Source organism: Rhopilema esculentum, chromosome 12 (assembly GCF_057945365.1).
Source record: "Rhopilema esculentum isolate cy_ngs chromosome 12, ASM5794536v1, whole genome shotgun sequence".
Taxonomy (NCBI): domain Eukaryota; kingdom Metazoa; phylum Cnidaria; class Scyphozoa; order Rhizostomeae; family Rhizostomatidae; genus Rhopilema; species Rhopilema esculentum.
The window spans coordinates 5,087,588-5,110,933 of NC_142826.1; the positions used below are offsets into that span (position 1 = coordinate 5,087,588).

The following is a 23,346-nucleotide window of genomic DNA, read 5'->3' on the forward strand; positions in this document are numbered from 1 at the left end:
GGGGGGGCTAAAACCGTATAAAAAGAGGCTTTTCTGGTAGTTTGATACTTACTATTTGGCATTTTTTGCCAAAAGTAGAAGGGCTAAAGCCCCCCCCCAGCCCCCCCTGCTCCGCGGTGCCTGTATTGGCTCCAAAATATTATGCACCGACGTCCATATGGTCTAATTCGAGTCATATTTTCTGAGAATATATTTTGCTAATTGATAAGGAAAGTTTATCTTTTCTTGAACAATGCTGCACGACGAAAATCCCTTTGAATTACTCAACATTTCATGCAAATCTGACTGTCATGTAGAAGGTAACTTCAATGGGCATAACTGCCCCGGAAAAAGAGACAAAAATATAGTCCTTTACCAGTCTAGAATATTTACCCTGTTGGCAGGATCATCTACCCCCTGGAATGCTTTGTTCATTTGTTGCACACAAGAATGATAGTCCTGGACTAGATGCAAAATGATTTTACCAGATGTGGCCCTCCGCGGTTGGCCAGATGGGCCCGAATACCCAACCCCTGAGATTCTTTCCTTTCGAACAAAATTCAAGCCGCTCGTTTAATAAGATATGGATCTTTCTCCGCCGGGCCTGAACAGATGTGATTCCATAGCGGCCCAAGCCTTACATGGCGAACCCCTTCTCCCCCACAAACGTTGGCTGTTTTATTCAGCCTTAATAGTCTCATCCCTTCAAAAACTTCCTGGCTATGGTTCTGGAGATACCAACTTAAATTTTCTTGTTTCGCTGTCAATAATACACAAGACTTCTTTTCCTAAGCGTTCTTCTGACACGCCTGACCTTTTCGGCCTAAAAGATCACCTTCAGTTGTCTGTCATGTTAAGCCAAACAAAAACTGAAAGCTCAGGTTAGCCGCTGTTTATGATTGCAATAAAGGCTGTGTTTCAAGAAAGCGGAAAAGCGAGTCGCATCACTAAAGGCTTGGTTTTTCCAACGCCGAATCAACAACAAAAGCTTGAGTTTGTTTATCTTCAGTTTTCATAAATTACCAAAAAGAATACACAATTGACGTCATCAATTATTGCGGTCTCGTTGAAGGCAACCAATGGGTTGTTGTTAGGGAAGCTTTGTTGGTGTAAACATGGCATAATCGGTTATGAAAATACACGCGAGCAGTGGGCCAGCGACAATGAACGAGAAAATAAAGTGAAAAAGTATCTGGAAGACCACAGTGAGTAAAATACGCAGCGATCCGCATGCTAAGCTGTAACTTGTTAGCCTTGAAAATTCATTAATCGGCTGGACTTTGAAATACACGATTGTGATACTCATTCAAATAACTGGGGTCCGAAACAAATAGGCCTAAAATTTTCAAGTGGAAAAACTGATAATTCTACTCATTAAGCGGAAGCAGAAGCTTTATAATGTTTGCTTTTTCAAGCTACATAAGTGCAACGCAAACATTTTCAGATATAAAAAAGACAGTTTCTTGATGGTTCGCTTAGTAAAGTTGCCCGGTAGAACGCTTTCTGGATAGGCGCCAAATTTCAAACATGTCGAAAAAATCACCGGCGGCTCCTCAAAAAGTGAGGGACAGTTAATTTAATTCTGTCTTCTACAGTCGACTCTGCTTATCAGCTTTCAAGCAAAATTTGATGACGAGTCTAAATGAGTCTACTATAGGTTTATTCACTTCACTTTAAAGCAGAGGCATAGATGAAACTCTAACGGATCCCAAGTGGAAACAGTTCTTTTTGACTGAGAACCCTTTTTGCATATTTTATTGGTGTTTTATTTTGATTGATTATATGTTGTATTTTCTAACTTGATTAGCTTGGTGTCTAATTATCCTCAAGCTTATTATATCTATTTTCATGATAATTTAAATCTTCTCTGAATCGGACTGTTAGTGGATAGGTAAAATGTTAATGGAAATAATAAGTTGAAAGAAGGGGCGTTTTCCGGCGTTCTAAAGAGCCTGGCCTAAAAATGTTCGGTCAGGCCCTTTTCAGTCCTCCTACTTTTAGATTGCTGCGCGGGGCCTGTTAGAGGGACTGAGCTGCTCTTGATAATGCAATCTATTGTTTCTTTGAAACAATTATTACGAGATCTCCCCTTTGTTCTTTTCATAGAGCTGCATCCCTGCTTTAATGGACAGATTACAAGGGAGTTTTACAATAAGGCTGAATTTACTCCAGAACACGGGATAAAGTTTCACCGCTCTTCGAAAAGAGGGTGGAGATTCCAACCTTATGGTGAAAACTGCTAAGTAATCACTATCATAGATGTCCTTTGTCTTAACTAGCATTGCTGATAGGAGATTGAGGCTTTCTTGTAGTACAGAGCCGAGAAATACCCAAAATGAACGTAATAAGATGGATTTTCACTGTCCAATCTCACCCACGTTACCCTAAGTTAATGGTCAAATAATCCAGCTTTTGGTAGCCCATGGCATTTTAAGGCATTTCAAATGCAACCCCTTCTCGGAGAAAACAAGGAATATAATATTGCTAAATGAATCGATGATGCAAATCTTCTCCCAAGTTGCTTGCATATTCCTAAAAGGATATGATACCCAGTCTGGTGGGCGTACTGAGCAAAATATTAAATAACGACAGCTTTATTTGAAGCTGTTCTTTGAAGCTCTTTACTCTTTTAAAAGTAAAGAGTCTTTCTGCCTAAAAGATTAAGAGAGTTCTCAAATAGTGACCACAAGACGTCTGTAATCTTTATTTTGGTACTAAAAGCAAGGAAAAACCAAGGAACTGATTTTAATTGAATTAAGAAGTTGAATGAATTGGTATTTGATTCCAAGAATGTCAGCGTTTTTACGTAATTCGTGGTATATGCAACTTAAAAAAATATCTCTAGGCTTTATCCTTGTTTTGGCGGAATATTGAAGTATGAAAAAGAGGTATTCAGGATCGGCAAGAAATGGTCTGTGTGACCCAGTCATGGCACAGTCGTTTCGAAAATTGATGTTTCAAGATTAATACTATCAGCGCCAGAGCCTCAAAAAATTCAAAAAGAATTGCGCTCGCTGCTCTTCACCTCTTCCTATTGTATATCTTTAGAGGTCCTGGTACCAAAGGTTTAACCTTGAGTGGTGGTGCAAAATTTGCCGTTGCTATCTCTTTGGAGTATCTTTGGGGAAAGAGAGAATTACCATAATCAAGTGCCACCAATTTCAGTGTGAAAAGTTGTTTGAAAATAAATTTTCTCCAGATCTGGATTTATTCGAAAGTTATTGTCACCCCCAAAATATAAGAATTATTGTCATCCAAAAAATGTGAAAATTATTGTCACTCCCAGAATATAATGATTATTGTCACCCAAAAAATGTACAAATTATTGTCAGCTCTAAAATGTGAAAATTATTGTCAGCTCTAAAATGTGAAAATTATTGTCAGCTCCAAAGTGTGAGAATTATTGTCACCACAGCATGTTGAAATTTATGTCACCCCCACCATGTGAAAATTATTGTCACCCTCAAAAAACCCAGCAACTGAGGCAGGTAATTCGAGATTGAATTCCAACTCTCCCAGCAGAAAATATTTTTATCAGTAACGGGTTAACCATATAAACATCTATTTTTCAAGTAGTATAATCTAGTTTAAGAAAATAACGTCGCACTCTTCCTGTTTATCAAAACGCCATCATCACTTTCTAATTCTTTCTCATTGATCTTATCGATATTAATGCTTCTAAGAAACTGCTCGCCATACTTTTGAATGGCATCTTCCAACCTCTCTTAAACCTTTTTGAATGATACCTTGCAACCATCTCTAAAAATTTAGGTTCCTGTTCCAACGGCGGATAAAAAGTGAAGGTACAGTTTTATCCAAAATTTATTTATTCTGAAATCTCTGAAAATGCCAGTAAATATTTTTATTGAATTTTATTATCCGAAATCTTTTCGTCTGAGATTTTTTCCTTAAAGTAGTCAGAGGCAATTCCAAATATTAGAAAGCATTCGTTGCTCTGCAATGAAATTGGTTTGGAATCAAAGTTCTCTTCTTTTAAAGTTCGAGAAGTTCTATTATCAATTGACTATCCTGATTACGCTTGTAGGGACACTACCAGGGGATATAAGTGGCTAATTTAAGATTGTTCTGGGTGGGATTTCTCGGGTAGGCCTTTTACTGTCATTATAAATTATACTTAAATAAAAAGCCATCCATTACTAACGATAAAAATTCTTTCTCTATTATTCGCAATTGTGCATCGAAAGTATCTTCTGCTTTTTGGAAAGTAAATAAATGAGGTTTTTAACTATAGGTTAGTTTAGATATGACATAACAACGAACACAAATTTTGCCCGGAATGAGGAGGGGCAAACCTGGAATGATGAAATCGGAATATATCCTCTCGGTTCTTTTAGCATTCCCGGCCATCTCGGTTCTTTTAATATAACGCTGCCTGCGAGGATTGAAAAATAGACCAAAAAGTACCAGGAGTAATTTTCAGTTTATGCTGTTGGGAAAATTATATCTGATTTTTCTTCAGAGACTGTTTGGAAGGTACATTGATAGTTTCAGTATTAATATTCGTAACAACATTAATTTTTGTCCTTCAATAACTTGTCTAAGCTCTTTAACTAGACACCTTCATTTGCACCCATAGTGAGACACATAAGTCTCTCAAAATCTTTTATCTTCTATTCTCTCCGCTCCTCTCCACTTCTCTCTTCCTATCTGTTCGTCTCTCTACTTCTCTCGTCTTCCTCTCTTCTCCTCTTTTTTATCATCTGCTGATATTGTTCTCGACTCCTCTCTTCTCTCCTTTTCTCCTCTTATCTTCTCTTCTAATCAAAGTAAGCTGCAAATGATTTCATATCACGTGAGCCCTCTGATAATTTCGAAAGGAACGCTCTCGTTGGTTCATTGAGGCTCAAAGAATACCGGCTTAATACGATTGTGAATGATCGTGAATTTCAACCAGCCAAAACAGCTGATTGATATTGAACTGGCAGGTGATAAAGCAGTAAACTCCATATTAGACAGAAGAATCATCGCCAGTCAGGATACCTGTTGATTAGATTTCGTCAAATGAAACTATATCATTAAAATTTCACCTTTTTAATTGCAGCGAACCAATATTGACGATGCAATTATACACCTGCTATTAATGAGCTAATTTTAAAGGCGGTGGTGGTGACGCATCAGGATTTAGATCGTTTGACATGAGCAAGGAAGCTGTTGCAGTTGTAGGAAAAGTACAGTACTATTTCAAAGTTTCAAAATAAGCACAGGTAAGAACAAACATAATCATCTGACATTAATCAACACTTTTTAACATTGAAATATAAATAGGCAAAAATAATTGTGTTATAATTCTGCTTAGATATAAGATGGGAATTTCCTACGACAGACTATATAACAGACTCACTATTAAAAGATTTTCAAAAAATTTTCTAAAGCTTTCGCAGTCTGAAATAAAAATTCGGGCCACTGGAACATTTCTCCAATCACAATCTAGCATGGCAAAATATTTTGTTTTTTTGTACCAATTTACTGAACAGAAATTTTTAAGGAGATGCTCTTCAAAACAAAATCGATATAAGTTCGGTTCTTTTTACTTTGTGAAACAAAACGAAACAGGAACACCATAAAGAATTTATTATTTGTCTTTTTTCTTACATCATTCCAAATGATTGATTACCAACAGTTTACTACTTTAAAAAAAGTTTTTTTTAAATGAGGCTTAGAATGAAAGTGTAAATACATTAGAACCTTCATACAGTTTTCATGTGTATTTTGACGTAAAAGACGAACACAATATGGTAATATGTTGCTAAGTTTATGCTTACGAAGTTCATATTTCACAACATAATGAATCACACCAATAATTGGTGCTCAAATTCTGAAATTCACGCCCCAGAAGCACGGTACGGTAATATCACTCGTAGAAAACAATCATTATCAAGAGCTTTGTGCATCTCTCTACGCCAGTAAACAAAAAGCATTTTATTACTTAGAAAATCTTATTGTTTCCATTCATTCAAAAGGATAATGTTTTCATAAAAATGTTGCACTTTTTTAGGGAGAACGAATTAATATTTTGAATGAAAAATAAAGCTGACGTTATTAAATTGACTGTGCGGTATCTTCTCAAACAGGTTGATTTGCGATAGCAGGGAATATATGACAGAGATGAGTTGGTCAGCTCCAAGCCGGCCCTCTTGGCTGTCAAACGACAAGAAAAGGCTGCAAAAGAACGGTGACTTTTTCAAAAAGCTGCACCAAATGAAGGAAGCACTAATTGAGACTGAGGAAAGCAATCTTAGAAATGCCATAGCTCGTATAGAAAACAAAAAATATGGTCGACGCTTCATAGCAAGCAGAGACAAGTATAATAATGGAGACAATGACGGTATCAACGAATACAGAAAGTTTGAGGCTGAAATGGCAGCCAGTCGTTTAGACAAAAAGGCACGAGATCCGATCGCTGTAGTAAAAGGACAGAAAGATGCACCAAAAGCGTTGAGCACAATAGTTGACGAGAAACATTCCTCAGGAGAAAATCTTGCCTTTGGTAGTAAAAAACGCAGGCCAGTTACACAACATAGGTTTTCTGATGTAAGTAGTTTCAGCACAAAAGACAAGCAAATCGCAAAAATTGCAGCCAACCTGCATAGCTATGATACTACTGATAGTTATAACTTTATTCGTAACCCAGATCACCTTCCGAGCATTCCAAGTGTTGGACATAGAGTGTCTTTTACGCATAAAAATCGTTTCAAAGCTATGACCTGGGAATCGGAATTCAGCGAACTGCCACGAATGAATATCATAAACACCAAAAAGGTTCATGAGACAAGCTTGTTTCAACGACACCCGAGCGCTGATCATAATAAAACAACGAAGGAAATACTCGAGAAAAAGAAGAAAGACCACGAACTTAGATTTGATGTTAACCCAAGGGATAAAGAGATATTCAGGCACTTGACAAAAGATGCTGGGGCCCCAAGCCCTAAGCTACCCACTCCACCTGTTAACAGTAGACTCGCTAACCATACTGTCCCCGCTATTCCTGTAATATTTTTACCAGAAGAAGAAAAAGAAGATGATACAAAAGAAGACGCTCGAGATTCTGCAAGAAGCCTAGGAGAACTGAATAACGCAATGCGAAGATTCGTTACAGCTCACTCAGATTTAGAGCATTTGAAGGAAGAACTAGGAGATATAGTGCACATGAACGACAATTTACATGAAGCCACAGACGATAGAACTATAGAGCCCTAACGTAGTTTTTAAAACCTTTTACGCTTTTACAGCTTGTACGTACCCCGTTAGAACTGATGCTATATTAGCAAATAAAATAACGACTTTCCCGTACAATTACACAAATGTTGAATAGTAAATTCTGATTGAAATTTCGTTGCTTTTTTTTGAATGAACATCGCATAAAGATGACGAAATTCATAACAAAATTTGTGGACAACCTCAGAGCATAAGAAAAACCAAAACGACAGAGTTCGAAAATGTTTTACATAATGCAGAATATTCAAACTTAAGATTCTTCAGATATAAACTGGTTTAAGATATAAACCCCCGGTATTTAAGGGTCAGATTTTATGCAGGTGTACACCAAGAAAAGAATCTCAAGATAATTAACTTAAAAGTCATATTGCCTGGATAAAATCACATTAATTTTTTATAATAGATAATCAGTTTAGACAGAGTCACTTTTCACAATATATACATCATTTAGTTCGAGTGAGGCTGATGAGAAAGACGTATTGTTACGCTGAAATTTCAATACTTCTCCGGTACTTTCGAGATTCACTTTCCAAGCAACTAAACCTGTCTTAGTCTGAGAAGTTCAACAGTGTTTCTCAGCAGTTGCCACGAGACCAATGTTTATCAACGCACTTTTTAAGATTCCAAAATTTGCCTCATTGCCCTTGAGCTCTTTCCATTTCAGAAGCATAGCAAATGCTTTTTCGACAATATCGTCATAGTTAATGTTGTCTTTATGAATCTTTAAAATATCTTTGTTTGGAACATCTAACTCTCTCCCAAGACTTTTCCAGTCATTTATCAAGTCCTTTGCTAGGTTTTGTAGCTCCTTTTCACTGGGTTCTAACCTTAGGTTCTTTTCCCCGCTTATTTCGCATTGCGGATTGTGGTTTTCCCGTCTAGATTTCTTTCTTGAATCATGTTCACCCAATACTGAAATTTCGAAAGAATATATTAACAAATGAGAAATCTCAACATATCACCTCTCTTTAAAAGATCTTTTGGGGAGGGCTCGTGATTGAAGGATGTGCTATCCACAATAAGGTGAACCCTTCTTCAACTGGAAAATGGCAATTTGCTGCCAGCTTTGATGTTGACCTAAAAGGGCTATGAAAGAAGGACTATGCCTTATTTAGATTTATACATATCAAATTTGTTTTAAACGTTTTGTTATTTTCGTTTTGCCAGTTCAACCAATGTGTAATATTTACTAAATGCTGTCTTAAATTATTAGGAAATTTTCCACCCAGCCAACTTGAATAAAGTGTGTAATACATCATTTTGTGGTACTGGAGATTTAACAGGTCCCATCATTAAAGTGGAAATATTTACCCCTTGAAAGATTCTATTTATGGCGTGCTTAATTGTCTGATCCACAGTAGCTAACAAAAGAAAAAAAATGATGTATGCCAAATGCATATAACTTCATAATCAAAGTTTTGACATATTTGCTTGAGAAAAGTGAATATTGTTAATCATGTCCATTTTTGCTAGGCTAAAGCAATACACAGAAGAATCTTAATATGGGACTTTGTTTAAACTGACAAAGCCAAATGACCTTGAAAATGACAACTTTTGATCTGTGACCTAGACATGTCTTCTTAATTGTCTATCATAGTTGTGTAAGTCAGCTGTTAGTGCTCTAATTGTCTTTAGCAGCAACCATAGAAGAACAAATAGGCTATGATTATTCTACATGTCTAAGCCTGAAGTGACACTGAATTCATTAGAAACTAAGTAATGTACAAAAGCACTTACTGCTTGTTGATTCCCTCTTTCTTTCATATGTTCTATCTAAATGCCCCAATCTTGGTTCAGTGTCTGCAAAGTAAGTTCAGGCTGGGTTAACAAATGTGTGTCATGGTGAGAAAAACATGTTAAAATGATTCAAAAAGGAGGGATTTGAATAAATGACAGATGTTAATGTCAATCTTTTCCTCATGCATTAACAAGCTTGCAAGAAACTGCAGTGGAAAATGCTTGGAGTGTTCATACTAAAACTGATAATATATGATTGATCAGCAAAGAAGAACAAGACTGTTATAATAGCAAAGCCCAAAAAAATAGCTGTCTCGTATCGCCATAGATATGGAATTGGGATTTTCAGATTAAAAATTGTCAGTTCTAAGGAAAGATAGTTAAATAGCTGATTTTTCTATTGATTCATTTTCATGATCCAAAAAAATAAAATGAAATCGGTTGGCATATCCGGAAAATTGGAACATGTTCATAATTTTACCACAAAGATACCTAACAATAGGATTGTCAAATTTTGGGGGCAATTGACTGATAAGTTAAAACAGTCATATTTTTTGCGATATGCGGTATTTTCATGAAAGTTTTTCATTAAAATAAATTGGTCACGAATGAAAGTAGCTGTTTTCTCCTCGATTTTGAAATTGCTTTGGCATTTTTGTATAAGAGTAGGAAACTGAACAAAAGCAACATACGGCAAGGTCAACGTGGAAAGATTTGTTCCATATTTAAATTAACAATCGTGAAAAATTTCCACCATGCCTGGATTTTTGGATACTCAGTGGCAAAAAATTGGAAAACGCTTTGAAACTTAATTTTTAAATTGTTCATATTTCCCTCCTTGCTTGATAATAGGCCTAGGCATAGGATACTTTAGTTTGACAATGTAGAATAGACAACGAAGAGGTTAATAAATATTTTTAAAGCATTAATTTAATGATATAAATGTATCTTCAGTAGATAATTTATCTTTTCGACTCCATAAAAATGAAGTAGAGGGAAGGTTAAAATTCAAGGTTTGTTTTCTCATACATTTTTATATCATTTGAATCGGGACAGAACGACACAACTTTCACGAGGAGGCGAATCTAGTCAGCATGCGTGCACATATTAAACATTTTTGCTCTACCGTTGATTGTACTTACATATCCCATAGTTCAAGTGGTTGATAATTTCTGAAAATAGTGTCCCTTTGTTGTATTTCTGTAGACAGCCTTTAGAATGAAGTGCAAGAAGCTGGAATTTCTTAAACACTGGTGATCCTGAAGATCCATCATCAGTGTCTGCTTTGTAAAATACAAATGGTGGTTGTATATCAGTAATCTTTTGGTAAGATACTTTCTTTGACTCTCCGTAAGGGTGCTGGAATATAAACACTTCATCATCTATGTTTCCTTGTATATTGACAAACTCCAAAGGGGTTATGCACAATGAAGTTTCAATTGTGTCTGAATCACATCCAATGAGTGAGTAATCCAAAATCTGTAAAAACAATTTAAAAAAAAATTTATCAGGACTTTCACATTCAATATTTCATTGGTTTTGGCAATTGAGTGCCTATGATTGAGAATGATAATAATATGGAAATGGCAATTTTGTGATGAGCTAATAAAAAATAAATATTACAATAAAAGGCATTTGGGGATTTGAAAAGTATGGAGATTTCAGACAAAATTGGGGGCTTGACAAAACCTCATCTGAAAAGATTTAGAAAGATAAACCCTATTGCATCTTTCCAAATTTTTGCATAGAAATTTGAAGAAAGGCTAAATTTCAAGGGTAAAAAATGGTTCATTGGCTAACTTTAGTTCTGCCAAAAATTCCTGACAACCTTTATCGGGCAATTTCTATAAACAGCACTGTAATAAAAACATTACATCAATGAAAAAGAGAAAGAAAGAGAGAAACAAGGCTAAGATACCTGATGTGTATAAAATAATTTGTCTGGTTCAAGCTTAATATCTAGGCCTGTGGCTGATCCTTCATAATAAAAAGTTGCATTCCCATTTCTTGCTGTCTCTTCTGTTGGCAAAACATGATTGTTAGTTACAATGCATTTCATTTCAACACCTTTGATGTCAAGCTTGGCAAAAAATCCAGTACCATGCCTAAAGATCAAAAATGGAGAGACATATTCAGAAAGGTGCTAACAGAGAGGGCTTAAATACAGGCCTTTTGCAAAAAGACTGCCTGTATTGTAAGTTTTTTAAGGCAATTTTCCTAAACAATATAAGCAAAACAAAGAAAGTCCTAAGGGTTCTAAGAGACATAAAGGGCTAAGTTTACAGTGCTCTTTACTCGCATAGCTCTGTTGACATGCATGGTCAAGAAGGTATATTTAGATATGCTTTCATTTGAAAAGGAGGAAGCATGATCAGGGCCTACCAGTGTCTGAACACAATTTCTAAATCTATCTAGATATATGATTGTCAAAGTTCAAAAGAAACATTTCTAATTTTGTGCATTTTTCCGATAACATGAGTGTTATTATCCATCTTAAGTATATTTTCAGACAGAACAAACCAAACACCATGCTCATTTTGAGAAGACCAAAAAGTAAATGCAAGGAAATCATGAAATATGAAAATGTTTCACATGGTACAGTTTCAAATTACATAAAGTGGAAAGACCTTGCTATGTAAAATTTATTTGTAAAGGCCTGATTGAAAAATCTTCAATAATTTTGATGTGGTTTATGTCGTCAGTCAGAATACAATTAGACATTTTTACACAAAAATGTAATTTTTCTTTGGCTGAATCTATAAATATGAAGCATCTGCTTTTATATGCATGTGCGGTCCAGTCTGCATTCATTGTAGTGCACAGGGATGATCTTCCCCGCACCACCATATCAGCTACAAGCTGCACTATTCCCATCATTTTTCTTTAAATAGTTTAAAAAAGGAATAAAGCATATAAAATATCAAAATTATGTTGTAAAAAGTCTGTAAAAAATCCATAGTCTGTAAAAAGAAGCACTCCTTGCAAATCTAAGAGGGTTGTCTTATGATATTCTCCTGTGGGTGTGCCCCTATCTTCTCCCTCCTGTTCAGGTATTTCTCTGGACCTGTGCATCAAACCCTGTAGAATTTACTCTATAATTCAACTTCCTGCGCCAAAACCAAGGAATCCAGACTGGCTTGTGGCAGCCATAGCAAGATTTATCATTCTGAGTTATTTCTATGACCTCTTTAGCTAATCACATGAACCTGAATAGTGAGAGCAGCAAGACTTCTTTTATTACCATTATTGTTTATTCAGTTACACGCTAATTTCTTAACAATAATATCTATTTATTGATTAGGAAACTTGATCTGGCTTGTATAACGGTGGAGATATTTTCTCGTGACAAAAAGTTAAGAAATTGTAAGACTATATAAGTCCTTATATTGATAAAAATGAAGTTTGCAATGTTCATGCTGCATCCAAGTTGAAAAACCAATATCATAATCAACCTTATACAACCATATATGAAAGATAAACAATCAGCTTGGGAGTTCCTAAAAGAAACATACTGATCATATTGATGCAGATAGCTAGCAAACTGTAGAGAGATGTAGCATGAATTTATTTACATAGCCATCCGATGGCATCAGTAATTAGAGATCTGTGTGTGATGTTATTTTACTTCGAAAACAATACTGAACAAAAGCTTCTAACCTACAACATATGAGAAGGTAATAAATTTCGAAGACATTTACAATATTATTTATAAAAAAAAATTTTACAATATAAAACATAGCTAATTCAATAATAACTAAAATGCGACACTACTTTAGCAAAACTTATTCATTGATTTTACCTACAATAAATAAAATCCTTTTTTACAAACCTAAAAGGGAGAGTCATTTAGGACATCTTGTTTGTGAGCAGGACAAAGGAGGGCCATTTGTTTTCAAGAGGCCGTCTCATCCAGAACCCTACATACTGAATCAACTTACCTTACATTTATACCATCGAGTGCCCGAATACAGCAAACTGCGTCCTTACACTTTGTTAACCGTTCAGTGCATTGGAATCCATCACTATTTCCTTTTAAAATTACCTCATCTTTCAAACAATTTTCTTTTCCTCCCATTTTACATGCGAGCTCTTTCACTTTCATTCACAACAACAAACCGCGCAATAAGAGGTCTGCGTCCAAATATTGGCGGGAAACCTTTCAAAGAAAGATCTGATACCAGATCTGATCAATATGCAATGTAAATTGGTACGGCCTGATGTAATATTTGGAGTTCCCCAGACCCCAGGGAAGGGAAGTGTTCTTGGCCTTCTAGTTTTTCTTTGGTATAAAAATGGTAGCCTCAGCTTTGTAACCATTTCAAGGATAAAGTGAGCTGGGCAGAAATGCTGCAGGAAAAACAGAAAATACTATTTTCATCTGTCAGCCAGATTATCGACACTGAGGCCTTTCACAAACACCTACAAGTGTAACGTGTACTACACAACGAGAACTTGAGCTCTCAATAAGTAGGATACATTCAGTCCAGTGGCGTCTGGCGTCATTGATCAGTTGGAAGATTGGAGAGGGAAATAGGAGTCCGACACCAGGGGGTCAGAAAATTTTTGCTGACCATACCCTTAAGAATATGGGAAAATGCCCAATTTCGTAAATGTGTTTGGAAAGGCTATATGGCTTATTTGCGTTGCAGTTGTTCGCTAATCAAACAAAATAACCGTCATATGTAGCTAGTCTATCCTATATACAATCATTTAATGTTTTAGTCTATATTCTATAATCCTGGATGTAGTTTTAGCACTGTATTTGTATTCAATTGTATTTCAATTACTTAGAACTATATGTAGGATGGATTGATAATAAAAGATATCAACAACAAATTTTGAAGTTTGGAAAATGCTCAGCGAAACAACATTTCAACACAACTTATTTAGATAACTTATAATATAAAATACAACAAAAATTAAACATTTTCTATTAACAATGAAATCAAGCTAAAGGATCCATTCTCAGAATCCAATTCAGTAGCAGTGTGATATGCACACAGTTTATAGCTTTTCGTAATTTCAAATTCAGAATTATAATAAACATTTTATATCAAACCTATTCGTTAACTCATTATATTGTTCGATTTATTTTCACAGGAATATGCAAGCTTCAAAGGGAGTCTGGACTCGAAAACCGCTTTTCACAGTGTCCTTGACAACTTAATGTTGTTTAAATTGTATCCTACAAAGCTAAAGGTGTACTTTTGAAGTGTTTTTGTATGCCGTTTACGGACTTGATTTGGAATGAATTCGAGGATCTAGAACTTTTTGCAGATTTCGAATATTTTGTAGGGCAGATTTTGGGTTGGAAAAAGTAAATGGATACTGAACCCAAAATATGGCAGGCGGATTTGTTTCACATGTTCTGTGCTTCATTCACAAAAGTACCAATGAGTCAATGACAATCGCGAATGAACCATCAGTGGTAGGCATTTGCACCGTTTTGTCTTTCATAGCAAAATAATTTTGAAAGAAATCTTAATATTTCGTAAAGTTTGAAAAAAGACTTAATCACAAATAGTCTCCCAATCTCTAAATCTATCAGGAATTCGTCCCTTGACCTAGCAGAATGACTTTCTCACCCCTCAGAACTTTATATCCCCCAGGTTTTAGTGTTTGAGCATTCCTAGTGCCCAAAGGTACCTGCGTTACTTAGAACATTCTGCAGGGCCTATTTTAGTGTGCAGTATTACACACTTTGTTCAGTATTAATTTAAAAATGTGCAGTATTGATTTCGAAAATGTGCAGTATTGAATTTTGGGATTTGTGAAAATGTCTAATTGCCGCTATCCCAGATTCTCGCTTTGTTCACAAAATGTGAATTTTCCCCGTCAGTTCGATGTAGAGGTCATGTAATGCAAATCTCGTATGACCATCGGAAAGACTCTCTTATGAAAAGAAACAAAACGAAATGACTAGAAATTTCCAAAAATTGCAACAACAAAATTTCCTATAAAAAATGTAGTTATAATTGTGCAGTATTAAAAATTTCTTAAAATAGGCCCTGACATTCTGATTAGTTTTCAACCCCCTTTAGAACCCCTACCTATAGGCTACGGACCTTGGCACTAACAGCCAGCCCCCTTGCTACATAATATACGAATACTTACAAGGATTCATGAATTGAGCTAGGGCCAGAACAGTGCATAACGGAATTTAGTTACCTTAAGTTCGAAAACTACGAGCCCTTGACCTTTAATGGCTCTACAAATATGTAATCTTTGTTATTTTAATCTGAAGCTGGTTTTCTGGATGTGATAAACGAAAACAAGGAGTCCTAAGCAAGTAGGATATCCCAGTATGTTAATCAGGATTTCATATTCTATTTATATTGTCTTATCAATGCTAAAAAGTTGCTAGGGGCTTTTGCTACTTCCTTTGCGGCACTTGATTAGAACTCGTTAGAATTTGTCAAAATGCTTTGCTGCATAGACTGTCAGAATAAACCGGAATTTCGGCTATGAAAGCTGACTATACAACATCCATCGTAAAGCATACAATGTGACCATCCCTACTCTTTAAATTTCTATTTAATTTTAGAAAAATTTGGCGCGGTATGTTTGGACAAATGTGAAGGAGGACAATTATAACTAAAGAAATCATTTTTTGTATCGTACTTCTCGTTTATTTGGTATTATTTGAAAATTTTGTTGTATACAATGTTCGTAAGGTGGATATCTCATTTATCATAAGTTAGGTAATGTATACTCTGTATCTTTGTTTCATCAGATTTGTTCCGCTATACAATGAAGAACTGAGAAGAAAGCTGGAAATGAAAGCAATAAAAGCCCATCAAGCCTGGATTGTCACCGCTATATACAATGGTAATCTTGATGAGCACAGGGAATCAATGTGTTTTGATCGCCTTTGAAAAAAATGTCCCGTTCGTCTAACTTTGACGTAAACAATTATATTGCGTCATAATCAATCCTAGATATATGCAAAAAGAACAAGCTGTCATGGAGGGTTACGCGTGTTCACAAATAATTCATATTTCTTCATGAGAATAGTTCTCTAAAGATAAAAAATGACAAGATAAAGTTTTGGTGTAGATACAATGAACAGCAGCATCAAGAATCCACCAAAAAGTGGAGATAAAAACTCCAAAGCAAAAAAGAAAATGACGATAAAGTACAAGATAAATCGGAGAAGAGCGCAGCCTGTTGATCATAGTCAGCATGCCAAACCAACTTTCACAGAAGCAGTCGAGACTTCAGAGGCACTGAAGAAGAGACCCTCTAAAAACCCTACTCTGTCAAGGCAACAGAAGCGGAACTCAATGGGGCCGAAAGGCATGCCAACAGAGACTGGTGGGTTCCCATCGATTGCAAAGCCATTATCAAATCTGAACCAAATTAAAGAGGACGAAGTATCTTCAGAGTCTGTAGAAGAAGGAGATGGGGAAAACCCCCTTCTTGAAATGACCGAAGAGCAAGTATCTGGTGAGCAATCTACAATCCCTGTAAAAAGTCTCTGAACTCTTACGTCAGTTTTCAGAGGCAAATTTAGCCACCCTCTTGTATCCCTTTTGGTGGTTACGTTTTCCGACAGAATGACATGGAAGGTTGAAAAATTTCTTTAAAGTTCTTTAAAATAATAATTTTACTTTAATTAGAAGGTTTCTTTAATGATACTTGTATGATATTTGCTTAAACTCGACGCGAGTAGTAGTATTTGGGAAAAGAATTTAAAGATATAAAATAACAACGCAAACTGCTGGGTTCTCAAAATGACTTTGGCTGACATTATACTATTAAAGTTTTGTTGTGCATATATATTTATGTTTACATATTTTTGAGTGTTTGGCTTTCTTTTAAGCTTTTGTTATTTCTTTTGAAACAGATAATTCTTCATCTGGCCTGCATCTTAACAACATTTCAAGAAGACGCCATTTGAAAAAATTATTGAAGAAATCTGAAATTTTAGCTCAATAAAATTACTGCTAGAATAATAAAATACCAAATTTTATTTCATAGATGATTAACGTGGTTGAAATTTCTTTTGTTCCAGCATTTCGTGAAATTTTTCACATGTTTGATAGCAATGGTGGAGGAACAATTCGATCAGAAGATCTTGACCATGCTCTCAGATCTGTGAACATTCGTTTGCCAAAAGAGGAAGTCAATGAGCTCTTTGATGGCATGGATGTAGACGGTAAGTCTATTTAAAGGAAATAAATACGATTGAGCACAACTGGTATAACCTAAAATGAACATGGAAGCTACGTTTCTGTCGTGAAAGGGCACCACGGTTGTAGTAATTGGTGTAATGCTACATATTTGCGGGTCCCTATTTGAGGGTGGCAAAAACGTCCGACCCAATTATGTAGAGCATGTCAAACACCATAGCAAAAGGTATTGCTAGGAAGCAACGAATGAAGCAATGATGCTGCATCTTTGAATATTTAACAGGTTGTCGCAACTAGAAAAGGTTTTTCATTAATAAATTTGTAAATTGATTTTCCACACAAAAGCAGTAACTTCTTCATATGACATTCTTAAATATACAGGCGTTAACTCTTTTAAAAAAGCTTAGCTTATTCTCTCATTAACAAGATGTAATAATTTTATTTATAAGCATATTTTACATTTCAGGAAATGGAGAAATCGATTTTGACGAGTTCATTCGTCTTGTTGCAAATACAGAGAAATTTATTGAAAGCATCAGTAAGTGTCATTTTGTATCCTCTTCAATGTTTATCAATATGAGCAATTAGGAAACCTGTTTATTTATACTGCATCATGTTTCCTTCCTTTTGTGTTGGTATTTAATGCTCTTAACAGTCTCTGTGATCTTGGAAATAGATCTTGCCTGTCATGCCTTTACAAAATGCAATATTCATATTTGGTATAAAAGAAAGAGGAAGAAAACAACCTATGCCAAGTGTTTTTACCATTTATAGAAGAAGCTAGCTACGAATGTTTCTGAATGCAACAAAGATAGAAATATTGTTAAGACGCCTGCACGATTGGCCTTGTAGCATTCTTAGCAATCTGAAGTTTAGCGCTAGCTTGTTATTCCCCTTGTAAATCACTTTAATTAGGGCCCCTTGTAAATTAACTTTGTTGAAGGGCATCCCTAGAAATGAAATATGAAATAGATATGTATGAAAATGAAAATAGGAAATATATGAAATATATTCCAGTGTCAAGAGGCCAACATGAGGCTGAAACAGACGCAAAGCCATTGCACGGCATTTTGTTCGATGCGCTTGCGCAGTTCATGAAGCAATCAGCTTTGGCATCAGTCAACGAAATTGTTAGGTTGGTATCTCCGAAATGGTTATGTTGGTCAAACGAAAGGGGCTGTAGAGTTAAGAAAGCTCATATAATAAATTAACAATATAATAAATTATTAACGATGAATTGTATTGAAACGACGCAAGACCATTTTCACGACATTTCCCATCATTTCCTATTATCATAAAGATTCAGATTAATTGATGATAAAATAAAGTCGATTTATATCAATTAGAAGATGGGTGAATTTTCGCTATCAAGGTAATTGAGAAGAATGAATACTTTCTCCTCTGGATCTATTTTTCTGCAAAATCTCAAAACCAGCCGGTTTTGTTCATGTTCACATAAATCTCTCTATATTCTCTCAATGTAATACAAAACTAGGAAATCTTTTTGTAAAACTGCCTATTAATTTTTCAATGTTCTTACACATGATCCTTATTTTCTATAGTTTTAACTCTGCTTCTTCCCCAACTCTTTGATGCTATGATTCAATTAGACTTTTGTCAGATGTATCACTTACATCTTTCAACCCATGGCAGAATCTTTGTCGGAATAAAAATTAATATACCAATTCAACTTACGGCCTCGTTTTGGGGGTTTGATTTTTCCCCATATTTCTAGGCCGGATACAATTTTTCATATTGTTCGTGCTTGTTTTTTAGGTTTCACGGAGAAATTAAGTTTGAAGACTTGTAAGGGATTTGACAGCAAAAATCGTTTCGGGTTAAACTTTACTCCCTTAGTCGCCAATCACGATCAAATCCTTATAAAATTTTTGTCTTTATGTCTTTATGGAGACGATAGCTAATACTAATGAACAGGCAATGCGACAGAAAACCCAAGCAAATTAAGGATCTTTTAAGCTTGTCAATGTTTATCTTAGTTCTTTCTCTTTAGGTACTACCATACTAATGCCCAACGTTATTCTAACCCTCATGATGTCATCGGACACTATACGGCGGGAGCTCGTTTGATAGGCCTTACTGAGCGTCAGATGAGAAGGGACATGAAAAAGCTTACTAAAATCTCTTCTGACAATAAAAGCCCTTATGCTCAACCTTTGGTGACGTCGCTCGATACGTTCTTCGAAGAAAAGGCTAAGCCACGGAAACTAGCGATCAAGCAAAGAAAAGTAAGTTCTCTTCTTTGATATTTGAGCCAATTTATATTCTTGAGAAGGAAATCTCTAGGTGCATTTCCGTGAATATGCTTTATTGTATAGCAACGTGTACAGTAAAAGCCCGCAATAACAATCTTACTCATAAGGAGCTGCAGGCAGACTTGTTTTTAAGTTATATACATAGATAAAAAGAAATGTTGTACCTGAACTTTTTTTCAATTTCTTACAAGTGCTTATTCAGAACTAAGGCGTGTGAAATATAATGAACGTAAAAAGCAGTTATCCAGGAACAGAGCAGCTTTCAATTTATTGAATATGAAAGTCTACACTATATAAAAACATTTAATTTTTGCCAAAATGTATAACTGTCATTTCTTTTTATGATGGTTCTGCAATTTTCCAGTCTGATAAGAAATTCATTAAATAAGAAACTCGTGAGGCTCTTAGCAAATTGTATACATTTTAAAAAAGGTGCACGTTTTGATCCAAAAATGAGTTTCTCATATGCGGGATTTTATTGTATCAGAGTTACGGTGGCTGTTGATCAATCCACACCTTTCAGAAATTTCATCTATTTCTCTGTAATTGTATCACCTTGTAATTGTATCACCTATCTTATGCCTTTAACATAATCTCTAATGTGTTTTTTGCAATATCCATTTTTTATTAAACCTTTGGTGGTTGGTTAGCTCATTTGGTTTCCAATTAACTGTGAAAAGTTACAAAAGATGGAAATTAAAGGGGTGAGGACGCTGGGAAAACTTTCAAGATGCCATGTAATTGAAAATGTTGGGAAATTTTAAACTTGTTACCCGCATATGTATTTCGATAAATAATAGCAATAGCCTCATTGTGTTCTATTCTTTTGCTCAAACTTGAGTACAATTTCAAAATTTTGGCAATAGAATAAAATGATGTATTCTTTAGCAATTAAGTATGCAGCGGTCTTGTTGCAGTATGATAACCTGCAGTCTTCAAGGAGAAAAGTAGTTTTTCTTTATGCGGAGGAACCGTTAAAACTGGTGTAAAGCAATTGTAGGTGCCGCTGGGATGGGGCCTAGGATCGCTTCTCCTGAGGATCCTATTAAAGCCAATTGCATCCATAGTTGCAACAATGCGTTTTCATTTCAGTCTTTACAATCCATTAAAGCAGCTTTTATGTTTTATTGACTGTAAAAGCATTGCTAATAAAGGACTCGATTCAATCGTTTAAAGACAGCTAAATCTTCTTTAAAGAAGCCATTTTGATATGGAAAGAAACCAAAGAGATTTTATCTTACCAAACTCTGACAGGGCAAAGATGAGGTTGTTCCAGCTGATAACCACCTTGATCGTAACGAGCGTGGCAGAATAAGATTGAAATTCATGGCATGTGTAACGCCTTCAAAACCCAGAAATCGAAGGGACTCACTCTATCTCCAGTTTTTGGTATGTCGCTTTAAACGTATTTAGTGTGTACTTTTCTAATGTAAGAGCAGTATTTTTAGCAATAAATTTTTTCCTTGGTATTTAAGTAAGTAGTTATTTTAGCTAAAACTGTTTTAAGCATTGAGTTTGTATGCAATGTTGATCACGGGGCACGGGGCACATTCCCGTAATAAGAATCTGGCCGGCTGATCACTAAATTTCCGTTTCACTGAAAATCTATTTCAAATGCCACCGCTAGAAAAGCATGTTTTACCAATCTTAGACAGGACCTTGATTGAAAACAAGCCTCGCAGCTAATAACCCTTCGAATAGGCTATGATGCAGCCAAAGTGGAAACTGTACATAGATAAACACATTTAAGCTAAATAAGCCTGCCCCCTCTCCACAAATGCTGCTACAGACTAAGCTGAATGTGATGCAACCACTTACTTTTTCGAAGAAAGTTGTGAGAGTGCTATATATGGAGAAAATTGATGGAAAATTGAAATTTATTGGACAGAATTGGACAAAAAATAACTTGAGTAACAAGTGGGCCTAATGAAGGAAAATGGGCCTAAAGTAACAAGTAGTTTCTGGAGTAAAAACCTGCAACGAAACTCTTTTTCGGATCAGGCTGATGATTTTGTTTTAAAATGAGCTTTTATAACAAGAACAAAAGTAGCACAAACAACTTGGAAAGTAATGACCTTTCACAAATTTGACTAAAAGCAACAGAGCAGTGTCTCAAATGCAGTAAGTCAAAAGAATGCCTGTTTGATTCTGTAAAACCGCTTCTTACAGTTATTTTTTATCTTACATTTATACGAAACTGGAGCAAATCCAGGCTCTACAGTTTTTTTTACATTTTGGAACATAACTTCGAATTAGTCAGCCTGCAGTCGTATTGAAAGTGAGTTTCCTAAATGCAGGTTTTACTTGAACACTTACTGTACTTGAACAGATGCATAATCGGTTAAAGCAAGCGGATTCTTCTTGTAGAAGAGATTAAAATCCCCCTCAAAATATTCTGACTGCTGGCCTGATTTCACGGTTTACTCGTCTTATTTGTTCAATCTTCATATCAATAACCTATATGTCTTCCTCCTTAGACAATGCAGAAGCACATTCGTAAACAAAAGTGCATACGAAGGGGAACCATGTCCAAAGAAATAAGAACGTTGGGGTTGACATGCCCTGGTGTAAATCTACCACAACTGACAACAATTTCAGAACTGACATCCAATGGGAATGGCAAGAACAAACAAATCAAAGCAAAACTTGCGCAAGATCTCACTTTTGATGATTTGAAGCTGATAAGAAAACAGGCAAGTCTCTTATTATCTGAGTATCTGCTAAAAATATTGCCATATATGTCTTCAAGTAAATTCCAAATGCAACATTGAAATGTTATTTTGTTCTACTTTGTGAAAATTGAAAATTAAGATTTTAAAGCCACGAGAGCTGTTGCATTTTAAAATGATTTTCTTTTGCTGCAATGTAAAAACATTTTTGTTGCAATATGAATATAAAGAAACTTACTTCTGGACCAAAATATTCTAGGCCTTGAGACAATGCCTTCAATGCAAACATACAGTTGCCTCTCTAGTCTAAAATGTAGAGACGGGGGACTTATGGGGACCACACAGCATTTCTATTTCTTGCCATTTTTTAATTTTTTTTGGAGAGTACCCCTGGTTCTTTTCGTAGCACTGCACTCTTGTCCCTAGCCCAATTATCATTCAATTGCTTAAGAAAATGGACCATTTCCATAATCAGTCAGTATATTTTAGAAGATAGACGAAATGCTTGACCGGCAGCTAAAAACATTAAGAAAAAGCTATGCCATCAAGAATGCCTTACTGCACTAAGTATCTCTTGGATTTGGTATGGACTCCCATTTCTAAGGGAACTCAGCTTCTACTTTTCTTGTTTCTCTAGGTAAGCAGCATCACCACAAACTTTTACAAGAGAGTGCGCGATGAGAAACTAAAAGCAGCTGATAAACATTGGCAAGATCTGGGAACAGACGACATCAAATCACAGGATCTTCGCGAAAGTTTTCAGAAATCATTCTTGGCTTACACTGATTATAAACACATACCTATATGTTCGATTGCATCTAGCTACTCTAAAACCAATCCTCTTTTTGTCAGACTTTGAATGTTGTATTCTTACTGGGCAAGAGGACATCGGCAATTGCACTGGATATTCATTTGGTATAATTTTCGATACTTTGATTCTCATTTTATGTTGTCATCTGGATTGTATTGTGTTCTAACAAGTTTTTGTGCCAGTAATTGTCTCTTTTTTCAGGCTCGCTGTAGTAAGAATCCTTGCCAGCGAGTATGCATTGGTCTTTAGTTACCTCAAATATGCGATGGCCTAAGAGACACTCGATCTCAAGTGAAAAAACCGTTAGAATGCCAAAAAAGTTTCAGACCTTTGTAGCTCTGTAATTTCAGGCGTACGAGTCATAAAGTGTGGTCATTCTGAGCGGTAGGTCCGGCACTGCTCAATAAGGATGTATTTTAAAGCTACGATCCCGAAAAAATTTTGTGTCCAAAGGCAGCTTTTGCAATTTCTACTTTTATTTACAACTGTATAATTTTATTCCCTCCTCC

General features: G+C 35.6%; 3 protein-coding genes across 3 annotated transcripts; 2 read left to right on the plus strand and 1 right to left on the minus strand.

Annotated features, from left to right (window-relative positions):
- The first annotated feature begins 219 nt into the window (after positions 1–219).
- Positions 220–8,169, plus strand: LOC135681133 (uncharacterized). The gene is made up of 3 exons (XM_065195440.2): positions 220–1,184; positions 5,042–5,204; positions 6,072–8,169. Exon 3 carries the CDS (start codon positions 6,097–6,099, stop codon positions 7,195–7,197), a length of 1,101 nt encoding a protein of 366 aa, XP_065051512.2. The 5' UTR covers positions 220–1,184; positions 5,042–5,204; positions 6,072–6,096; the 3' UTR covers positions 7,198–8,169.
- Positions 7,566–13,072, minus strand: LOC135681132 (uncharacterized). The gene is made up of 5 exons (XM_065195438.2): positions 12,891–13,072; positions 10,871–11,057; positions 10,095–10,431; positions 8,953–9,015; positions 7,566–8,127 (listed from the first exon to the last, which is right to left on the minus strand). Exons 1-5 carry the CDS (start codon positions 13,052–13,054, stop codon positions 7,778–7,780), a joined length of 1,101 nt encoding a protein of 366 aa, XP_065051510.2. The 5' UTR covers positions 13,055–13,072; the 3' UTR covers positions 7,566–7,777.
- A 2,832-nt stretch (positions 13,073–15,904) lies between these two features.
- LOC135681710 (uncharacterized) lies at positions 15,905–23,338 on the plus strand. Its single transcript, XM_065196300.2, has 8 exons — positions 15,905–16,398; positions 16,967–17,110; positions 17,551–17,622; positions 18,102–18,219; positions 19,096–19,330; positions 20,612–20,746; positions 21,835–22,050; positions 22,664–23,338. Exons 1-8 carry the CDS (start codon positions 16,014–16,016, stop codon positions 22,883–22,885), a joined length of 1,527 nt encoding a protein of 508 aa, XP_065052372.1. The 5' UTR covers positions 15,905–16,013; the 3' UTR covers positions 22,886–23,338.
- The last annotated feature ends 8 nt before the right edge of the window (positions 23,339–23,346 follow it).

Excerpts from the sequence above, each read along its gene's own strand:
- LOC135681133 (XM_065195440.2), top strand. The coding sequence starts at position 6,097 with ATGACAGAGATGAGTTGGTCAGCTCCAAGCCGGCCCTCTTGGCTGTCA.
- LOC135681132 (XM_065195438.2), bottom strand. The coding sequence starts at position 13,054 with ATGAAAGTGAAAGAGCTCGCATGTAAAATGGGAGGAAAAGAAAATTGT. Across the intron at positions 10,432-10,870 it reads AATTATTTTATACACATCAG|ATTTTGGATTACTCACTCAT; the intron begins GTATCTTAGCCT and ends TTGTTTTTACAG. Across the intron at positions 9,016-10,094 it reads CCACTTGAACTATGGGATAT|ACACTGAACCAAGATTGGGG; the intron begins GTAAGTACAATC and ends CTTACTTTGCAG.
- LOC135681710 (XM_065196300.2), top strand. The coding sequence starts at position 16,014 with ATGAACAGCAGCATCAAGAATCCACCAAAAAGTGGAGATAAAAACTCC. Across the intron at positions 17,623-18,101 it reads GAAATTTATTGAAAGCATCA|TGTCAAGAGGCCAACATGAG; the intron begins GTAAGTGTCATT and ends AATATATTCCAG. Across the intron at positions 22,051-22,663 it reads TGAAGCTGATAAGAAAACAG|GTAAGCAGCATCACCACAAA; the intron begins GCAAGTCTCTTA and ends TTGTTTCTCTAG.